The sequence below is a fragment of the Schistocerca americana genome, chromosome 3 (assembly GCF_021461395.2).
Source record: "Schistocerca americana isolate TAMUIC-IGC-003095 chromosome 3, iqSchAmer2.1, whole genome shotgun sequence".
Classification (NCBI taxonomy): domain Eukaryota; kingdom Metazoa; phylum Arthropoda; class Insecta; order Orthoptera; family Acrididae; genus Schistocerca; species Schistocerca americana.
This window is the reverse complement of record NC_060121.1, coordinates 11,535,988-11,556,657: the sequence shown is the minus strand read 5'-3', so window position 1 is coordinate 11,556,657 and position 20,670 is coordinate 11,535,988. Positions and strand designations below refer to the sequence as shown.

General features: G+C 39.3%; 1 protein-coding gene across 1 annotated transcript in view; it reads left to right on the top strand.

The window, feature by feature from the left end:
• Nucleotides 1-20,670, top strand: part of LOC124605178 (molybdenum cofactor biosynthesis protein 1-like) — a 173,471-nt gene that overhangs the window by 33,735 nt on the left and 119,066 nt on the right. The window contains exons 5-6 of the mRNA XM_047136690.1: nucleotides 5-80; nucleotides 5,785-5,910. Coding sequence (XP_046992646.1) covers nucleotides 5-80; nucleotides 5,785-5,910 — 202 coding nt within the window. The remainder of the gene's footprint in view (nucleotides 1-4; nucleotides 81-5,784; nucleotides 5,911-20,670) is intronic.

Below are 20,670 nucleotides of genomic sequence, written 5' to 3'. Positions count from 1 at the left end.
TCAGAGATGCAATACGAAGCAAATGCAGTGAGGATGACTTGCTTGCCATGATTGGGGCAGCAGTGAGAAGAAAGAAGAAACAACATGGAGGTAAGATACATTACAGCAAATGCAACTCTGTAGATAGAAAGAAAATTTCTGCTTAACAAGTCATAGCAAACATAAGAGCAAAATAGAATGAAAAGCAACAGTGATAGAACCTGTGTTTTTTGTGTAAACTTGGATTTAATTTTTTATTTAGTATTCATTCTGATTAATGCCCATTGGTCAACAGTATATTTCAGCCCTAGAATTTGGTTCTGCAAGGTCCACCAGATAACCATATATGGCTGTTGTAACTCCTTTATTGGACTTCAGAAGTTTTCCAGCAACAAATCTTTTTTTTTTTTCTTTCTTTCTTTCTTTTTTTTTCTTTTTTAAAAAAAAGCTAAAATGCAGAAAACATCATAAAGCAAACACTCACAGAAAAGCATCAGTGTCCTTGAAACAATGGAAACTCCAGTAGGAATATCAACAATGTTGGAAAAGACAGATTACTACTTACTGATGAAGGCTGTGGCTGAAAGCTTTATGTAAGTGTCTTTTAATTCTTCCCATCTGCAGCCTAAGGTATCTTCTTTATGGTAAGTAACAGTCTGTCTTTTCCTTCATTATTCATTAGTGTTCTTTTTTTTTTATTGCTGTTTAGCAAGCATCGTGTGGTATATAAGGGATGTGAATAGCGTCAGATGTTGAATCATCACTCTGGAGGATATGAAGGTGCTGCATATTGGTGTGAGACAGCATTATCTGATGAGAGTTTGAAAGAAACCTCATTGTGGATGTCCATTTGGTCCCCTGGTTAAACCTTGCAACATCTGTATTTTTGGAGTATTTGGATCTGACAGTGGCCTGATGTTGGAAAGTAAGGGCTTACTCATCATCAATGTTCCAGTTGACTACATCAGACCACTACAAGGGAGCATCACTGTGTAGTGTACTGAGTACATTGTAACCTGTTCACGTCTGTGACTGCCATCTGAGAACAAGTACAGTAAACTCTCGTGCAGCTACACTTTTGGCTAGCTAGATTGACACTTGACAAGTTTCAATTTCCGTGCACCTGGAGCCAAGCATTTGCTGGTGTTTTTTGGCAATCTACTGCTAATCAGTGCACTGGTGCGTGTCAAAAGTCCAAGTATCGTCAATTCGTGCGTGTGTTGGTTGAAGCTCTAGTGCGTTTCTTATTCGTATTGCATGGTTTCATGCCACTGCCATCTATTGGAACTCCTTGGAAGTACAGTACATACAGTATTGTTCTATGGAGCGCAACGTAGGCCTGTCGAAACTGACAATTAGAGTGCGCCGCCTAACTCTTTCCACTTGTTGTCGGTACATCAAAGCTGAGTGTTTAACAGTGAACGTACAACACCCTGTTGTGTTGCCACGTGGGCTTGGGTAGAACAGAGGAAATGGCATAGATGTATCGAATGCTTTCATTTGATGGCTGCCACAGCCTGGTTTCAAAAATCAAAAGTTTGTCTAGTGCATCTCGAGTGTTGTCAAGTTGTGCATTTGTGTGTTTCTGATTTGAGGTTTTGTGCTCCCACTATGTGCCTTAAAGTGTCCAGAGATAAAAGGGGCCAAAAACCATAAAGGACTCAGTCGAGTGTCTGTAAAAAGAACACTGAACGTGACTACGGGCACGTAACATAAAATGAATGTGATCTTGTTGGAAAAAGAGCATCACACTTTGCAGAGAATTGATGCTGGTGAGCCACCCACAAAAGTTGCTGCAGAGTAGGAGTACAATTACTGATCAGAAGACAAATCGATCAGGAATTGAAAAATTTTTGTTCCAGCCAAGCATTGGGCAGCGCAGTGAAATCTTGAAAAACAATGAGAAAAGGTGCACATCCTCAGTTAGAAGAGGCATTATTTTTGTGGCACGAATAAATAAGAGCCAAAGGTGTGTCAGTTTCAGGTCCTCTAATTTGTCAAAATGAGCTAATGAGCTGATAGAAGGAAAGAAGCAAGAATTCCTCGGAAGTAATGGCTGGCAGGATCATTTCAAGAAGCAGCATGGCATCCATGAAATTGCCATCAGTGCCAAATCATTATCTGGGGATGAAGCTGCTATGCTGATTTTAAGAAGAAACTGCACACAATCATTGACAAAGGAGGTTATACTGACAATCAACTTTACAAATGTGATGAAACTGGGTTGAATTACAAAATGCTGCCAACGAAAACCCTTGCCTCTAAAGAAGAAGAAATGGCTTCCAGATACAAAAAAATCAAAGAAAGATTTACTGTCCTCGCTTGCAGTAATGCCACTGGCAATCATAAACTGTGTCTTACTTTAATTGGCAAATCCAAAACACCAAGAGCATTTAGACACCAACCAACCAGCTTTCCCACTGAGGTACACGAATCAGTCTTAAGGCATGTATGAACAGTGCCGTGCCATCTTCAGAGAGTGGTTCCAGGCAGAGTTTGTTTCAGCTGTAGTAAATTACATGGAAGGAAAAGGACTTCCTTGAAAAGCGCTACTTCTTGTGGACAATGCTCCTTCTCACCCAGGTGATCTGCAAGATGGGGATATCAAAGTTGTATTTCTTCCACAAAATGTCACATCTCTATGTCAACCGATGGACCAAGGTATTCTTGAGGCGATGGAAAAACATTACAGACACAAGATGCTGGAATACTTAATAGGTGTGATTGATGCTGCAGATGATTTTGTGGAAGCTCTTAAAAAAATTGATGTTTTAAGTGTCATTCATTGATTGCTGAAGCTTGGAATCTAATTCCTCCAGTTCCTCTTGTTAGGTCTTGGAAAAAACTCTTAGATCGTAAGGCAACCTAAGTGGTGGGAAGGAGGAGACAACACCGAAACTCAAGCTGACATAATTTTGGTGAATTTACTGGAGAAGCTGGTTGTAAAGACACACACTTCGAAGACATTGAAGAGTGGATGGAAAATGGCATTTTTTCATGTGACTGAGGATGAAATCGTCCAAATTGTGACCGATCATAAAGCGTTAGAAGACTATGTTTCTGATGATGAATCAGAGAAAAATATTCCTCACACATTCTGTTACGAAGTGATCCAAACTGCCCTGGAGTACATCAGCCAACAGGAGGAGACGATTTATCCTGAAATAGTTTGATTTCAACGTTGGAGATGTATTGTTGCAGCAATAGTTTCTCAAGCAAAAAAACAAAAGAAAAAGATGTTTGTGACTTCGTTACCAAAAAATAAACTCTAATGAAGCATCCTAGAACTTCTATGTCCATAACTTAAAAAGTTTTTTTTTTTTTAATTTTCTTGAAAGTTCCTCTAGACAGACTTTTTGTTCCTTTGAGTAATCTCTAGATTTGTTTCATAATTTTGTTCAGTAGTTTATTTTTTATTCAAAAGAGTAGGTAATAAAATTAAAACTCCTGTTTTTTCCTGCTGCCAAATAAGGGAGATTTTTTCTGTAAGAATGCAAAATAAACGAGCTTTGTTATATAGCATTTAAAAACTTTGAGTTTTCAATCATAGTTTGGTGCCTTTTTAACATGTCAACACAATTTTTTCAGTAAAAAAGTGTAGGGTTATTTGCAACCACATCAGTACTGTTTTACATACCCTACGCACGTTTTACGATCGTATTTCGCAATATTGACGCAATTTGGAGTGTTCACATGTGAAAACAGGGGGACTTTGATTTATCTGGAATTTTCGTTATCGGAACTGACCACCGTCCTGATCATTTCGGATAAACAGGAGTTCACTGTAATAGTCTCCTTGCAACGTGCTGTGTCATACAGCTAGGAGCAGCCAGACTATGGAATTGCCGTCCTGCGCATAGGCTGCCATTAACACCCAAGCAAATGACTGCATGTGAAGTGGTGCCATGATCAAGAAGTACGGACTGCTAATGAATGGCGTCACATTATGTTCACTGATGAGTCCCAGTCCTGCACTGCTCCAAATGACTATCGTGGAGAAGTTTGACAGTGACCCGGGGAGATGGGGAGAGGTCCCATTCTTCCACATTTTGGGGGGGGGGTGGGTCACAAAGGAGTCCCATGGTGTGGGGAGCCATTGGGTATGACTTCAGGTCACGGCTTGTAATGGCCGTGGGAACTCTGATGGTACAGCAGTGTGTAATAGTATTGTGGTGCTATTTTTCAACAGGCCGGTGCTTGTCCACATGTAGTATGTGTCTCTTTAAATTGTCTGTGTGATGTTGATATACTCCTGTGGCCAGCAAAATCCCCATATCTGTCCCCGATATAACATTATGGGACCAACATGGACGTCAACTCCATCCCACTGCCTGTATCCATGATTGCAATGTCCAGTTACAACAGTTGTGGATCACCTTTCTCAGGAGGGTATGCAGCAGCTTTACGACATCCTCCCGCACTGTCCAGGCCAGACAGGGTGCATTGCTGTATTGATAAGTGGGCTCAAACTGATAAGTTCTGTGTAAATTTGACTCTGTTTTGTTATCACTGAAATAACATCACATACCCTCTAAATTAGCTATGTTTCAATTTGTTTTCTCCCCACATTCTGAGTGTCTCACTTTTTTTCAAGCAGTGTAATTTAAGACAGACATAAGAATATGAAAATGGGATGGCATATCACATTGCTATTCAACTACGCCCCTAAGAAAATTGTAAGATAAAGGAGAAGAGCAGGTGCGCTATTACACTGACTAGAACGTAAACTTAAAGATAGAATTATATTGTGTAACCTATACCGATGACATAATACTAATTGACAAAGACATCACTGATATGCTAAAGCAATTTGAAATATTAAGGGAGCAAGCTAGGAAAATTGGACTACTAATTTCACCTGGAGAAAAAATTCTTGGCTGATACCAAAATGGCACTGGGTGAACTTATATAGGCAATGACATAGTATTCGGTGTTAAATAGTTTAAATAATTTGGTGAAAAAGACCACTGAACATCATAATGAAAAGAAGGCCATAGAATCCAGACTTCAGAAAGTACAAACTGTCTCTCAGTTAACTAAAAGTATTTTTCCTGGAACTCTAAAATCTAACATTGTACAACAGTGATCAAATTAGAATTTCTTTATGCATGAGAGAGACTCTTTGTCCAACACAAGACATGAAAACAGCAAACTGAATTAGAAGAATGTAAAATTGTAGTAAAAATCTTAGGTCCAAGAATAAAGGATGGGATACATCACACAGAACCCAGTGTGAAATCTCCAGGCAAATTCCTAAAAGCTCTTGTTACAATGTGTCTCCAAGGAATCCAACTTGTGGGACATACAGAAAGAATGTATCCAAACAGGCAGCTCATTGGATTCCCACATACTTGAAAAATAAGATCCTACTGATGAAAACAAACAGGAAGAGACCTTAAGAAATTGGAATCACCACATTTACAGTATTCTGATGTAGTGATGAGTCACACAGAGTGCAGTTTCGCAGTAGCTTGATCGATGCTTGTACTTGTGTATGTAGTATATGCAAGTGTGTACAGCGTCTCTTCTGGTGTACTCACGATATGGTAATTTAGTGGCCGAGCAGTAAACCGGATCCCTACTCGGTTCCAGTGTGCTGTGCTAATTATTCTTCTTCACTTGACATTTATGCTTGGAGCTGCAAGAGAGGCCATTTTCCAGATAATGCCACAAAAACAACAAATTCTCAGATATCAGTTTAACTTACACGCTTCAACATCATAGACAACATTTCACATTAATATGTTGCAGAACACTAGATTAGTGTTAAAATTGCCAGAGTAAACATTGTTCTCCATGTGACAGATTGTCACCCGATGTCCAAAATCGATAAATTTTATATCTCTGCACAGAGAAGCAGCTGGTTGCTCATTGTCATCTGTGGTGCTAATCAATGGGTCGAGCTCGTTGCTGGCACAGCGCCACCTCAGAGTAAGTGGCCCCTCATCCCAGCAGGTGTCGATGTTTAAACACCCGTATAGCTCCCAAGACTTACTGCGTCTGTGGATAACTCCATCTCTGCACAGAACTTCCCACATTTCCCACACAGTGGGCCCTCGTGTCTCTTACACACAATAAATCTTCAAACTTATTTCATTGGCTAAGTTAAATTTCGAGTGTGATGTGCTATTTCGTAAAAAATAGCAAAAGGCAGACATGGATGTTATTGTGACTCTTTCCTAAGGCAACATTTGTGTATTACACTTGTAGAAGTGCACTGCAACATAAAACAGTAGACCGTAAGTTCAAACAATGGAAACTCCAGGTTGGAATATCAGCAGTGTAGGAAAAGATAGAGTGCTAATTACCATAAAGATGGCACGTTAAAATGCAGACAGGCACAGTTAAGACACTTACACATAAGCTTTTGGCCACAACCTTCATCAGAAAAAGAAATAGAAATACACACCATTCATTCACACAAGCAAGCACACCTCACACACACATGACCGCCAACTCCGACAGCTCAGACCAGAATGCTAGTCTGTAAGTTTGCTACACAATAAAATAATTATTCTGAGCTACAAGAAAAATGGATTCAAAGAACTAAACAGCTTGAAGAAAAAAAAGGGAAGCTCCCTGAAGCAACGTAGTTTCACGAGTGTGCATACCAGTGGTAAATTATGAGAGTCGCAACTCTCTGAAATGGATACAAAGGCCACCAGATTGCATTAGCTTTGTTTGTGTCTCGGATTGTTACCAAGAATGGTAGGAGCTATAAGAGATGTGAAGAGTGTAAGATGTTGAGTGATCCCTGTGAAGGACACAGATGCCCTGTACTTCTGTGAGTCAGCATTATCAGCACGCAACAAAATTTGAAGGGGCCTAATTGGGTGTCTCCATTTGCCAGGCTGATTGAATTATGCAATATGCAGATTTGTGAGTCATTCAGATGTGGTAGTGGCCCCATGTTGGACTGCTTGGGAACGTAAGGGTGGTGTGCTTGTCAGCAAGCTTCCGGTTTACCGTGTCTGACGAGCCCATGGGAGAATTGCTGTAATGTACGCCGAGCACATTGTAACCCTTTCACACCTGCACCTGTCATGTGACCAGCAGTGAGACATTCTGCAAGACCCGCGATGACAGTTGTCAGTGAGTATGACAATGACATAGGGAGAGGGCGTGTGGGGCAGCATCGGATATGACTTCAGGTCACTCTGACAGCACAGCAGTATGTCATGGACATCCTACATCCTCATTTGCTACCTCCATGTCCAACGGAGTTACAAGAGACAGACCAGTGAAAACATATCCAGTTGTTGACTCACAAAACGGTTTTGAGCTGTGACGCATGTAGTCTTAAGTGAATCATTCATACAAAAAGAAAAGAAGAAGAAGCTAAAGTCAGAATGTGAAAAAATTGGAGAATGGAATAGATATTTGAAGACTTCACACTTGAAACTCCCAGTTTTCCTATTGTGAAAGTGCCTTTGTGACCGTATGCATTTCACTGACAATAAACTTTTTTTTTCCCCCTGGGTCTTGGCTCCATATTTTTTCATCCACTTGAGTCAGAATACTTGCATTGTATTTGTGAGGTATTGTTTCAGTCTTGCAAGCTAATCTAAAATAGAAATCCCTTTTGCATCCTAGAAAACAATGACCACTCTTTCTCTCCGATTAAGTCACCTTGGCTATTTTTGTGCAACTGCTGTTTCATTTCATCCACGGGAACAGATTGGTGCATAGAATCAGTTGTGTGTCAGATTGTCCCAAATTGTTTTTCACATTAGGTTGTAGTCAGGCTTCAACAGACATGCCACTCACTTTCTGGTATGGCCACGGCATCAAATGTTTTGCACATCTTTTTAATTACTGATCTTGCAATATCACACTGTGTTCTTTCTCAGCATTTTCATATTTGATTGTAATTCTAGGAAGTTGTTCATGAGTCATCTTACAGAGACATATGCTACATATGAATTCAGCCACCCATTCCTTAACTGTTGACTATGAAGTAACTCCCCCCATGAACCATGGACCTTGCCATTGGTGGGGAGGCTTGCGTGCCTCAGCGAGACAGATGGCCGTACCGTAGGTGCAACCACAACGGAGGGGTATCTGTTGAGAGGCCAGACAAACATGTGGTTCCTGAAGAGGGGCAGCAGCCTTTTCAGTAGTTGCAGGGGCAACAGTCTGGATGATTGACTGATCTGGCCTTGTAACATTAACCAAAACGGCCTTGCTGTGCTGGTACTGCGAACGGCTGAAAGCAAGGGGAAACTACAGCCGTAATTTTTCCCGAGTACATGCAGCTCTACAACTTGACTAGAAGAAGAGATCGGTTGGTAGGACATGTTTTGAGGCATCAAGGGATCACAAATTTAGCATTGGAGGGCAGCGTGGAGGGTAAAAATCGTAGAGGGAGACCAAGAGATGAATACACTAAGCAGATTCAGAAGGATGTAGGTTGCAGTAGGTACTGGGAGATGAAGAAGCTTGCACAGGATAGAGTAGCATGGAGAGCTGCATCAAACCAGTCTCAGGACTGAAGACCACAACAACAACAACATGAAGGAACTGACTCCTAATAAGTAAGATGATGCCTGTAGAAAAGTACAACAAAACAGTAATCTCAAAAAAGGACAGGATAGACAGTACATTCTGTAGGACATATTAAAAGTGATTAGTAAAAGAGACTTGGTGTGTTAAATGCAGCTTTTGGTTACATGATAATTGAATTGGATAGATAAACAATCTACTTGCTAAGTGGCGGCAGAACACACACATAAAAGAAGATTATAATTAGGCAAGCTTTCAGAGCCAGTAGTTCATTCTTCAGGCAGAAGGGTTGAAGTGGAAGGAAGAGGGGTGAAGGATAGGTCTAGGAAAAATTGTAGATTTTGAGAAAGTTACCCAGAACTGCAGATCAGGGGAGACTTTCCAGATGGGATGAGAAGGAAAGACTGATTCCACATCTACATACATACTCCACTAGCCACCATATGGTGCATGGCAGAAGGTACCCTGTCTCACTACAATAGTCTGAATAAAATTACTTGATAGTTGACATCAATCACTTGCCGCAACAATGTTGCCACATTGGCTACCAGCTACCGTTTGGTTACAGGTGACAACAAACAAGCGGCTCACTTCACAAATTATGTTAAACGTTTAACACAGAGCAATTTTTCTAGTGGCTGGTGCAAGGTATGTCAGAAATGTTGGATACTCTGTCGACTATTGATTTAAAGTGACCAGTGACTGAACTGGGGAAGACGACCCGTTTTGTATCCCTGACTGTAAACTTGTGTCCTAACCCAGCCGAGAAAATTGTGGTCAACAGTCTGCAGCAGTACTAATATCATGATCACTTTGTTCATGGCGATTAAAGCTAACGCTTAAGGGTAAACTCAAGACAACAAAAACTCAATTTCAGGGCTGAAAGCAAATTAAAATTTCTCCGTTTCATTTGTTACCTGTAAGTATCCTTACTCTAGCTGCACATGCTGCCATGTTAGAAACCAGTGAACAGTCCATGTGGGCACTTGTTCGTGGATTATAGATGACTGAGGCAGATTCCAAATGAAGAAATAGTGACAGGAAGAAAAATAAGACCAAATAGAACAGTCAAAACAATGATGAAAAATGATGCAGCAAAGTATTAAAAATAAAAAAATACATTTAAACCAATTAATTGAATGAAAATAATAATCACACTCTTTTGGTTAGATTTAGAAATAAAAATTTTGCTACATTGATGAGATTCAAACCTACGACATGCTACACATTAGATTAATCTGCCAACCATTGTGCTATGCCACAGCACTGCATGAAGTATTTATATATGTGAATGTAGTGACCCAGTTGCAACTATGAACTGCAACCTTAAAAATTTCAGTTTCACACAATGTAGTGAAAAGCTTATCTAATGTAAGATGATCTCTGTGAATATGATAACTATATGTATGATACTGAATTACACCTTGTGCTGAGTTATTCGGTAGTGTTTGGTTAGTGCTATGAATGAAATGTGTGTCTTTCATTAGCATTGTTAATGTGTGTTGTTTTTGGTGTAGCTATCGCGTGTCATGAAATACATAATAAAAGTGTCGGGCTCGTAATTCGGGATACAAATACATCAAGAAAGAATGCTGAACCAGGAATTGGAAGTGACTGGCCAATTTTGGTGGAGTTTGGCAACAGCAGACAGTTCAAGTGTGACGCTGACTACTCTTATTGGCGTTTGAAGTGCCAACTATCAAGTAATTTTATTTCAACTGTAGTCAGTTCCTTTTCCGTTCCATCTGCCAATCGATTGAGGAAAAAGTGAATGTCTATATGCCTCTCTATGAGTCCTAATTTGTCGTCTCTTATCTTCGTGGTCCTCACGCATAATGTATGTTGGTGCAATCAGAATTGTTCTGCAGTCAGCACAGTGTTCCTCAAAATCCCTCCAGGGATTCCCATTTGAGTTCCAGAAACATCTCCATAATACTTGTATGTTGTTGTTTCGACCTACTGTTAACAAATCTAGTATCCTGCCTCTGAATTACCCCAATGTCTGCTTTAATTTGACCCCTTGTGGATCCCAGACACTAGTATCCTATATGTGATGTCCATCACAGCTGAGCCACACTGTAGTAAAATCCACCCAACAAACGAAAGATGATTATTCACCCTCCCTACCATGACCCTCACAAGTTTGTTCCATTTCATATCACATTGCAACGTTATGTCCAGATATTGAAACAATGTGACTTCATTCATGACACTACTAATGCTGGATTCTGGCATTATGGATTAGTTTTTCCAACTCATCTGCAGTAACTTATATTTTTCTACATTTAGGGTTAGCTGTCATTTATCACACCAACTGGGAACTTTGCCCAAGTCATCTTTTATCCTCCTAAATCACTCAACGATGACACCTTCCATACACCACAACATCATCAGCAAACAACCACAGATTACTGTCCACTTTGTCCATCAGATCAGTTATGCACATAGAAAATATGAGTAATAGCGCTCCTATCACACATCCCTGGAATGATCCTAATGATACCCTAGTCACTGATGGACACTCACCGTCGGGATAATGTAGTGGGTTCTATTACTTCAGAAGTCTTTGAGCCACTCACATGTCTGGGAACCTATTCCATGTGCTTGTACCTTTGTTAAAAGTCTGCAGTGAGGCACTATGTCAAATGCTTCTCGGAAATCAAGAAATATGGAATCTGGGTTTGTGAATTTTGTGATGGCAAAGTTAGAGGAGCAATGCATCTGCATTAAATTTTGCGTGAAACTCAAGAAAACCTTTACACAGACACACCAAATGATGCAGGGAGCCTATAGCGATGAGTGCTTAAGCCATACTTGGTGTTATGTATTATTCACACGTTTTAAAATGGCTTTACAAAAGTCAAAAATAATCCTTGTTCAGGACGCTCTTAGATGTCCCCTGATGACGCTTGTGTCAGGAACGTCAAAGAAATTGTGTGTGGCAGTCGAAGATACACTGTCTGAGAGATTGTAGAAGAATGTAACATTTCAATTGGATCATGTTATGAAATGACACAGCATCTTGGAATGCATTGTGTTGCCGCCAAGTTCATTCCACGGCTCATGAGTCAAGACCAAAAAAACTTTTGGATCTCACAAATGAGAATGAGATGTTCCTTGCGAGAATAGTATGACCCCTGCAGACTTCTTTTTATTTCCAAAGTTGAAAAGGATGAAGTTCTGCAATGGTAGATGAGATAAAAGAAAATTCGCAGACGGCACTTTATGCGACCCAGCAAGAGGTGTGTCAAGACTGCTCCTGGAAGTGGAAATGATATGGGGAGCAGTGTATCAATTGTGGAGGAGAGTATTTCGAAGGAGACAATCCATAGTAATTAAAAGATAAGCATAGAAAATTTTGTGGACAAAGTTTTGGAATTTTTTGAACAGACGTCGTATGACAAAAGGGCATGCTGAGTTGGCCATGAGCGATGCTTTGTACTGATTTGTGGACATAAACTTATTGGTCTCTATGAAACTGATTAGATTCAAACCCAGAATATGTTCAAGAATTCTGCAGCAAACTGATGTTACGGGTATTGGTCTGTAATTTCGCGGGTCTGTTCTTTCGCCCTTCGTATATACAGGAGACGCCTCTGTATTTTTTTCCCCAGTTGCTAGGTCTTTCTGCTGGGTGAGAGATTCACAATAAATACAAGCTAAGTAAGGGTCCAGTGCCATATAGCACTCCTTGTAAAACCAAATTGAGATTCCATCTGCAACTGGCGACTTATTTGTTTTTAATTATTTCAGGCGTCGGGGATGCTTACGAGGGTGGTTTGAAAAGTTCTTGAAACAGAATAGAAAAAATGTACTTATGTCACTGAAACTTTTTTGTTTTTCAATGTACCCTGCTTGTAGATTAATTCACTTGGTCCAACAGTGTTCCAATACCTCGATCCCATCTCGACAATGATTTTCCTCCAGGCCTATAAAATAGTTGTCAACTCAGGCTATCAATTCTTCGTTTAAGTGAATCTTCATCCACAAAGAAAAATTTTAAGTTTAGGGAAGAGGCACGTGTGGCAACAATTCATACCTTAGTTTGTGTAATTTTACCATGGCGATGGTACATGCATGCGAGCGTGCATTTGCTTGATGCTAGACGACTTTCTTCCTTATTAAACCTGGCCTTTTTCGCATATCATTTGTTGCAATTTGTCCAGAAGGTTAGCATAGTATTCTCCAGTAATTGTTTGCCCAGTGGGGAGATAATGTACAAACAGAATCCACTTCTCATCCCAGAACACTGATGCCATGCCCTTCCCCGCTGAAGGAATTTGGTGGCGCATCCCAGAACACTGACGCCATGTCCTTCCCCGCTGAAGGAGTTTGGCGGCGGAGATTCAGCATGTTTCCACTGCCTTGATTGTTGCTTTGTCTCTGGGGTATAGTAGTAAACCAAAGTTTCCTCGTGGTCACAAACCAGCACAAAAGATCTTGTTTGTTTCTCCTAAAACAGGCCAAACATTGTTGTGATATGTCCATTCTCATGCGTTTTTGACACAGCGTCAAGAGTCGCGACACCCATCTTGTGAATACCTTTCAGATGACATCTGGCAAGCGTGAGCAATTTCATGCACTCTAAATTGGTGATCCTCCTTGATCATTATGCGGACTTTTGCAATGATTTCTAGAGTAGTGACACGTTTTGGCTGACCTATTCATGGACGATCATCATCTAAGCTCTCCTGACCAAATTGAAATTCATTTATCCACTTGGCAACAGTTGAAGACAAAGGAGCAGAGTCCCCTGGTGTTTTCTGGAAATCGGCATGAATGTCCTTCACTTTCATACCTTTCTTTATGAAGTACTTAATCACTGCTTGAATCTCGACCCGACCCCCCGTCCCGTACCGTCGCGTCTTTGCAGATCACTGCACAGGAACAACAGCAGAGCCATGTCACTGCCACAGCTCTCTTCCAAGAGCACTGACATGGGACGGGTTTACAGGCAACAGTCCAACGAATATCATGTGAACAACTTGTGCTAGTGCTGGCCTCTTGTGGTGATTGTTGTTAGGTGTCTTTGTGCTATTGTCAAATGACGGTATGTTTATATGATTCTCTTGCATGAATGATTTCTTAAATGCAAAATTTAAAACATTTATCTCCTACTGCCACACCAGACTGGTCAAGTGACTTGATGGAATTCTTTGACTCACTTAGTGATTTTACATAGGACAATAAATTCCCCTGCTTCTCAGCCAGATCTTTTGCTGAGGTATGACAGTGGTAGTAACCTTTCCTTGTTGCCATTTGGCATTCTCTTTTGAACCAAGAGTGCAATAGCTTTTCCTTCCTCAGTATTTTCCAAATTTCATTGTTAAACCGCAGTGGCTCTTTTGCATCCTTAATTCGTTTACTAGGTACAGACTTGTTGAGAGTGCAATTCACGATCTGTTTAAGCTTTGACCATAATCTCTCTACGTCCATCTTAATGGAACTAAGTGATGTCAGTTCTGTCTAAGTGAGATGCTAACATCTGCTTATCTGCTCTTTCTGGCATGAACATTTTCCTAGCCTTCTTGACTGATTTATTAATTTTTGTAACCTTAGTTGTTATGATGTTATCATGATTATTAATCCCCATCTCTATGCTGAAGTCATTGATGATATCTGGCCTGTTTGTAACTACAAGGTCTAAGATATTTCCATTGCATGTGGCATGGCAAACTAGGTGCTCAAGACAATTTTTGAAAACCACATTCAAAAGTGCTTCACAAGATTGACTGCACCCCCTGCAATGAAGCCATAGGCTACCATCTATACTCAGTAGGCTAAATTCACCTCCAACTAGTATTGCATGATCTAGGTATTTACGTGCTACTGTCTGTAGACTTTCTGTGAATGGCTCCAAAACTGTCATAGCAGAACTGGGTGGCTGATTATCCATTAATTAACGTGATTTCACCTAGACTTGTTATACGCAACCAGATAACTTCACTGTCACAATCAGCTTTGACCTCAATAGAGACAATGGACACTCCCTCTCCTACAGTGTCTAACCTGCCTTTCTGATATATATTCCATTAATCACTAAATATGTCAGAGCTTTCTGCTCTCGGTTTCAGCCATCTCTCAGTCTCTGAGAATAATTTGAGTGCGATACTTTCCTGGATGGCAGTAAATTCGGAAACTGTGTTACAAGTACATTGACAACTGATAAAATTTTGACAATCTACACTGGAGTGAATTCAAAAGATAAACCTCAACCAACATTGAATGTATCTTGGTGATAAAGAGCCCAAATAAATAAATTGATGATTTTATTCCATTTCATCTGATTGAATGAAACACACACAGCATAACTACTCAGAAAACAACTATAGTGCTGATTACATTTACTATCATACATGTAGCACTCTGAGAACATTTCACCTTGTCATAGTAGTCCTGTGTTTTGTAACTAGGCAGTGCTTCATTTCACAAAGCGAAAGGAATAGCTTGTGTAAAAAACAAAAGAAGGGGAAATAGTGGTTGCTGGTGTTTTTAACATTATCATTCAATTTAGTTCCTATTGTGAACTTTGCAGCTAGGATATGTAAATGCTCTGAGACTGCTATTGATAATATCTTTATGAACAAATCTAGGGGAAAGACGTCATATCACAAAACCAATAGTAAATGGACTATCTGATCACGACGTGCAGCATCTTGTGTTAAATGTTGAAACTTGTCAGGATAAAAAAATATTAAATCTGAGTACAGGAGGATAATAAATAAGCCAGAAATTGAGGAATTCAGGAAATTGCTCAAAGACATGAACTGGAGAGATGTTTACCTGACTCAAATGGAAAATGCAAAGCATTTATTAATAAAGTTACCTCCTCTTTTGAAAATTGTTTTCCCCTAAAGGTAACTCAGATCACACAGAAGTCAAAAGATAAACCATGGATTATACAAGGAATAAAGATATCATGTGGGGCAAAAAGGAGACTGTATCTACTATCTAGGAACGTTTCTGATATTAGAATTGTAATGCATTACAAAGAATACTGCAAAATATTGAATCAAGTAATCCAGAAATCGAAGTAGCTTTATTAAGAGAAAATGATAATTGTATCGGGCAACAAAATAAGAACTGTTTCAGATATAGTGAAGACAGAGAGAAGTGGGGCCAAAAAGGAAGTGGAACAGATAGCTCTAAAAGTAAATGAGACTTTGGTAACAAGTGCATGTAGTGTTGTAAATCTCTTAAGCAAGACTTAATTTTTGTTACTGACGGCTCGGGGTTATCAGGTTCGGTGAATGGTGCAATGGAGTATCTGGGACCAGTCTTTGAAGAACATCGTGTAGAACCTATTCGAGGAACTTTGAATTCCAACCATTGCTTCTCAGTATACTTACTCCTTAATGAAATTTGTTGCAAGTTATATATCTATATTTCCAACAAGTAGCTCAATACATATTATCAATACTAGGAATAAGAAAAATCTACATAAAGACCTAAAATCACTTATGTTGGTCCAAAAGGGGGTCCAATATTCAGGAACACACATTTTCAATAAATTACCAGCAACCATTAAAAACTTGGTTTCAGATAAAGCACAGTTTAAACAGAGTTTGAATGACTTTTTGATAGGCAATGCCTTCTACTCTATAGATGAATATCCTAACAGAGACTGTTAGGCCAGCTTAAGTAAAAATATGTTAGATATAAGTTTTGACAGCACTTGGTTGCAACAGTCAAAATTAGGTATTTTGTGTATGATAAATTTATTAATAGTGCATAACAATGTTTCATTCTGACAGCGTATTAATTCTGTAAATATTAGCTTTTCCAGTTTATTGTATTGTATTCACCTATTTTGACAATCTCATGACAAATGATCAGGGTAGTATTCATTATATTAAAATGTTTTGTGTTATACATTCTGACATGTTCCACACTCTCGAGAATCATCTCATTTTTTCGGTGTATGTAATGAAAACTGAATCAAATCAAATCCAATCACCATCTCTCATCATGTAATAACTTCACTTCTTCTTCTTCCCTTGTCGTCTCCTGTTTTTCCAGTACTCGTCCATCTCCTCCTCATGTTTTTCCCCCTTTATTCTATTCGTGTTGTTCTCAATCCCCTATTTCTTCTGCATTGAAAGCCTTTTATTTTTACTTACTTATTTTTTTTATTGAGGTGAGTCTCTACGGACTGCGTGGTAACAACCGACTTCACTCTAGTGTCCAGGTCTTGTTCTTGCTCCAGCTTTGACTTCCTGCCAGTATCTTCTGAGCCCCTGCAAGAAGTGCCTTTTTATGCTCTTCAGATAATGGTCCTCACTGTCTTTCGGATGTTGATGCCATGTTAAAACCTTGGTAGTTGGTCACCAATCTTCTAAATTTGTTCCTTTCAGGAATTTCTCTCTGAGATACCAATCTGCTTAAGATCTTTTTCACATTCTTTGAACCATCTCGGCCTCGTTTTCTTAGATGGGATAAAACTCCATATTCTTTTTGTTAGTCGATCACCGTCCATTTTCATGAGATACCATAAAATAACAATCATTTCTTCGTAATGGATGCTGTGATAGGTTCTGTCTTGCTGCACGAGTCCTCATTTGCTCTCATTCGCCATTGTCCATCGACCCATCTATTACCTTAGGATTTTCCTTAATATCCTACACTCACGCTTTTCCAGCCGCTCAGCTTACCTTGTCTATTCGTGGTCAAAGATTTGGATGCTTATAAGCCCTCAGGTTTTACAACTGTATTATAATGTTGGAACTTGGCCCATATACTCATAGACTTTTTGTTATAAGTATTCTTTGTCAGTTGGTATGCTTGGTCTAACTTCCTCATCCCGACAATTGCTTCTTCTTTTAATCCATTCTCCAGGTGGATGACTTCACCGAGATACCTGAAATTCTTAACTCATCCAATTTTTTCCCAGGTTGGTTATCATCCATTCAGGTCCATCACAGATGTTTGTCATATGTTTTGTCTTTTGAATAGAGATCTGGAGTCTAACTTTTTTCAGCAATTTCTGACAGCCTATTTATCTTGTTGACTGCTGACTCTATGTTGTTAGCAAAAATGGCTAGGTCAGCCGCAAAATCTAAGCAGCCAATGCACACCCCTTTGTTCTTAGGACCAAGTCTGAACCACTCTTCATTTGTTTCTCCTTGGGCTAATAACTTTCTCCACTCTTGAATGACCTTTTCCAAGGCACAATTGAAAAGGTTCAGATACCTCACCCATAAATTTAATTTTTGACACTGTGTTAGTAAGAGTTTGTTTGATCAGCTTTCTTGATGTATTATCCACCCCAAACTTTTCCAAAATATTCATTACTGCCTGTCAGTCGATGGAGTCATATACTTTCTGAAAATCAACAAATATGACCACATAGTTATTTTTCCAATTTTTTTTGTACCTGATCATGTTCTTCAAGTTAAAGATCTGTTCTGTGCAAGAATCGCCCTTTCGGAAACCAGCTTGATAGTCCCCAATCAGTTGGTTACAATGATCTTCTATTCTATTCTGTATCACTTTGGAGAGAATCTTATATGGAACAGATACTAATGAGGTACCCTTATAGTTATTGACATTCTATTTATCACCTTTTTTGTGTATACAATGGATTAAAGCTGACTGCCATTCAGTTGGTATCATCCCAGCTCTCCAGATCTCCTCAAAAAGTTGGACTAGTATATCTAGAGTTTCATTATTTGCCAGCTTCAGTAGTTCCACCACTATTGAATCCTCTCCAGCTGCCTTATTATTCTTAAAGTTGTTGATGATCTCTTTGGTCTCCTCTTTACTAGATGGAGATGAGGGGTAGTTTGTGGATTGGGGCACATACAGGGAATCTTTCTTTCGGTTCATCACAATTAAGTAGGTTTTCAAAGTAACGAGACATTATCTTGCAGTTCTCTTTGTTGGTCAGGCCGAGTGTGGTGTGCGTACTGTAAGACCTTCAGTACACACACCATCAGATTATTTGACTTGTTGCTCTAACGAAGTAAGCGAGTGTCAGCAATATGTCTCGTGGTCTTATCATGGCATGTTTATCTTCTGCCATTAGGTCAGACGATAGAAATGCCACTTGCACACTTAGAGTAGCAGATTGATGGTGACCAACTTTAAATAGAACTTGATTAATTTTCACACACATTTATTAAAATAATAACAAATATAAAAATTATTTAACTTGGTTCTGGATGCTATTTACAATTGACAATCTGAAGTTCCTTTGGTATTGGTACATTAATCTTATTCTTACATATATCTCGGATACTTGACAAAAGTGTCTATACATTTATCTTCATGGCTATGTACAGGAATATGGTAATCTTATTAGGCGCAGACTGGATCTTGACTATGGACTGGCACAGACAATTGTAGAACTCGTACAGACTGGTACAGACTAATGCAGACTGGTACAGACTAATGCAGACTGGTGCAGACAAATGCAGACTGACTGATCGAAGGTCTTTACACCCGTTATAATACCTCGCACGTTCGTGTATCACTGCGTGAGTGTGATGCGCGAGGAGAAAGTGTTCTATGTTAGCAGCAATCTCACTGGCTGCGTTACATATTAATACGCGGATCGGCGGAAGCAGAATTTGGTCCGTCTCTATGGCAGCGCCATCTCGTAGTGGGGAGATGGACGAGTGCTGCGCCTGCGCTGTTGTGCTTAGCGGGGCGCACTCTAGTGGGAAATTTGTGTACGCGCTGAATACGCGGAACTATGTACACAACACTGAGCTTTCCATTTTCGTCTCTAAAACAAAAACTAGGGGCTTGGTATCCTTTCAAATTCGATTTGAACGTCTGATAGAAGTCTCTGACATTGTTTATCTGGAAACGCTGATCGATCTGTTCTAACTGCTGTTTCTCATGCAGTAGAGTTCTGGCTGCATATTTTTGAACTTCATGGAATACATCAAAATCATCAGGTCTCCTGGTAGAGTTCCACTACTTCCATGCACTTGCTGTTTGGGCCACCACCTCACCACAAACCTCATTCCACCATGTATGATTCCTCTTTTTAGCTGTCAGGATTGTAGTATTAGCTGCTTGTTGGATCATGGAGGCAATGTCTGCCCATTTATGGGATTCAACTGTCAGTTACTGGTGGCATTGTTCCATTACGTTTTGATTGATTTTGAGCTTCGCAGTATCATATTTATGAAATTTATTTCCGGTTTTCACAGTCTTATTGAGAGGGATGAAATTAATTTTGATCTTGGAGAGGTGATGATCCTTTTACATTCAGTATGTTATCTGTAAAAAGGTTTCTTTCTATTATTTCTGATTGTTTGATGTTGTTTCTTTCTTATTTCTGTAATCCATGCTATCATTGATTCCTTCTTCCAGAACTACTCATTCAGTAGAGGTCTCTAAAAAAAGATTAATCTTCTTTTAGCCATTACTTCTGATATTTTCTCAAAATTTTTGTAGATCTCCTCATTACTTCTCATTTTCCAGCCATCTGTAGCTTGTATTGCAACCATTATTTTCTAATAATGCTCCTTTGTGGAACCTCTGTTCTGTCCAGCTTATAGTTCATCATTAGGCATCCTCATCCATGTAAACATCCTGGTCATACCACTGTGGGATAGTGTTTAAATTTGTTTTTTTTAGTTGTACATTTCTTGTTGTAAATATCCTTTGTCAAACGATTTGCTCTCTCCAGTTTGCTGACTCTTGCATCTACTGTTAATTCTTCTAGTCCATTTTGTTGTACAGTTTGTCCAATATATTTAAATTTACTTACTAATGCTATTTTACATTTTTGTTTTTCTAAGAATGTTGATGCATTGTTTGAAATTGTCATCAATGTTGTTTTTTCGGCTGAAATTTTGGGACCAGCTCTCTTTGCTATTTCTTCCAAAAGATTTCTTTTAATAACTGTCTGTCAGATTTTTTGAAAGTATATCAGAATCATCTGCAGAAGCCAGGCAGTTTACCTTAATTCCATTTGTTTTTCGTCCTAAAACTATTGGTTCAATTTTGTGATTTTTTTTCTCCAAATTCCAATAACTTTCTATTTTTTCTAGAATGTAGTGTTACAGTAAAGGTGATAAACTGTCCCCTTGTCTAACACCAGTTTTTATTTCAAATGGTTGAGATACTTCTCCCATAAATTTAGCTTCAGTCACCCTATTTGCTAGTGTTTTGAGGATTATGTTTGCTTTAACACAAAATTCTTTGATGATTTTTACCCATAATTTCTCTGCCTAC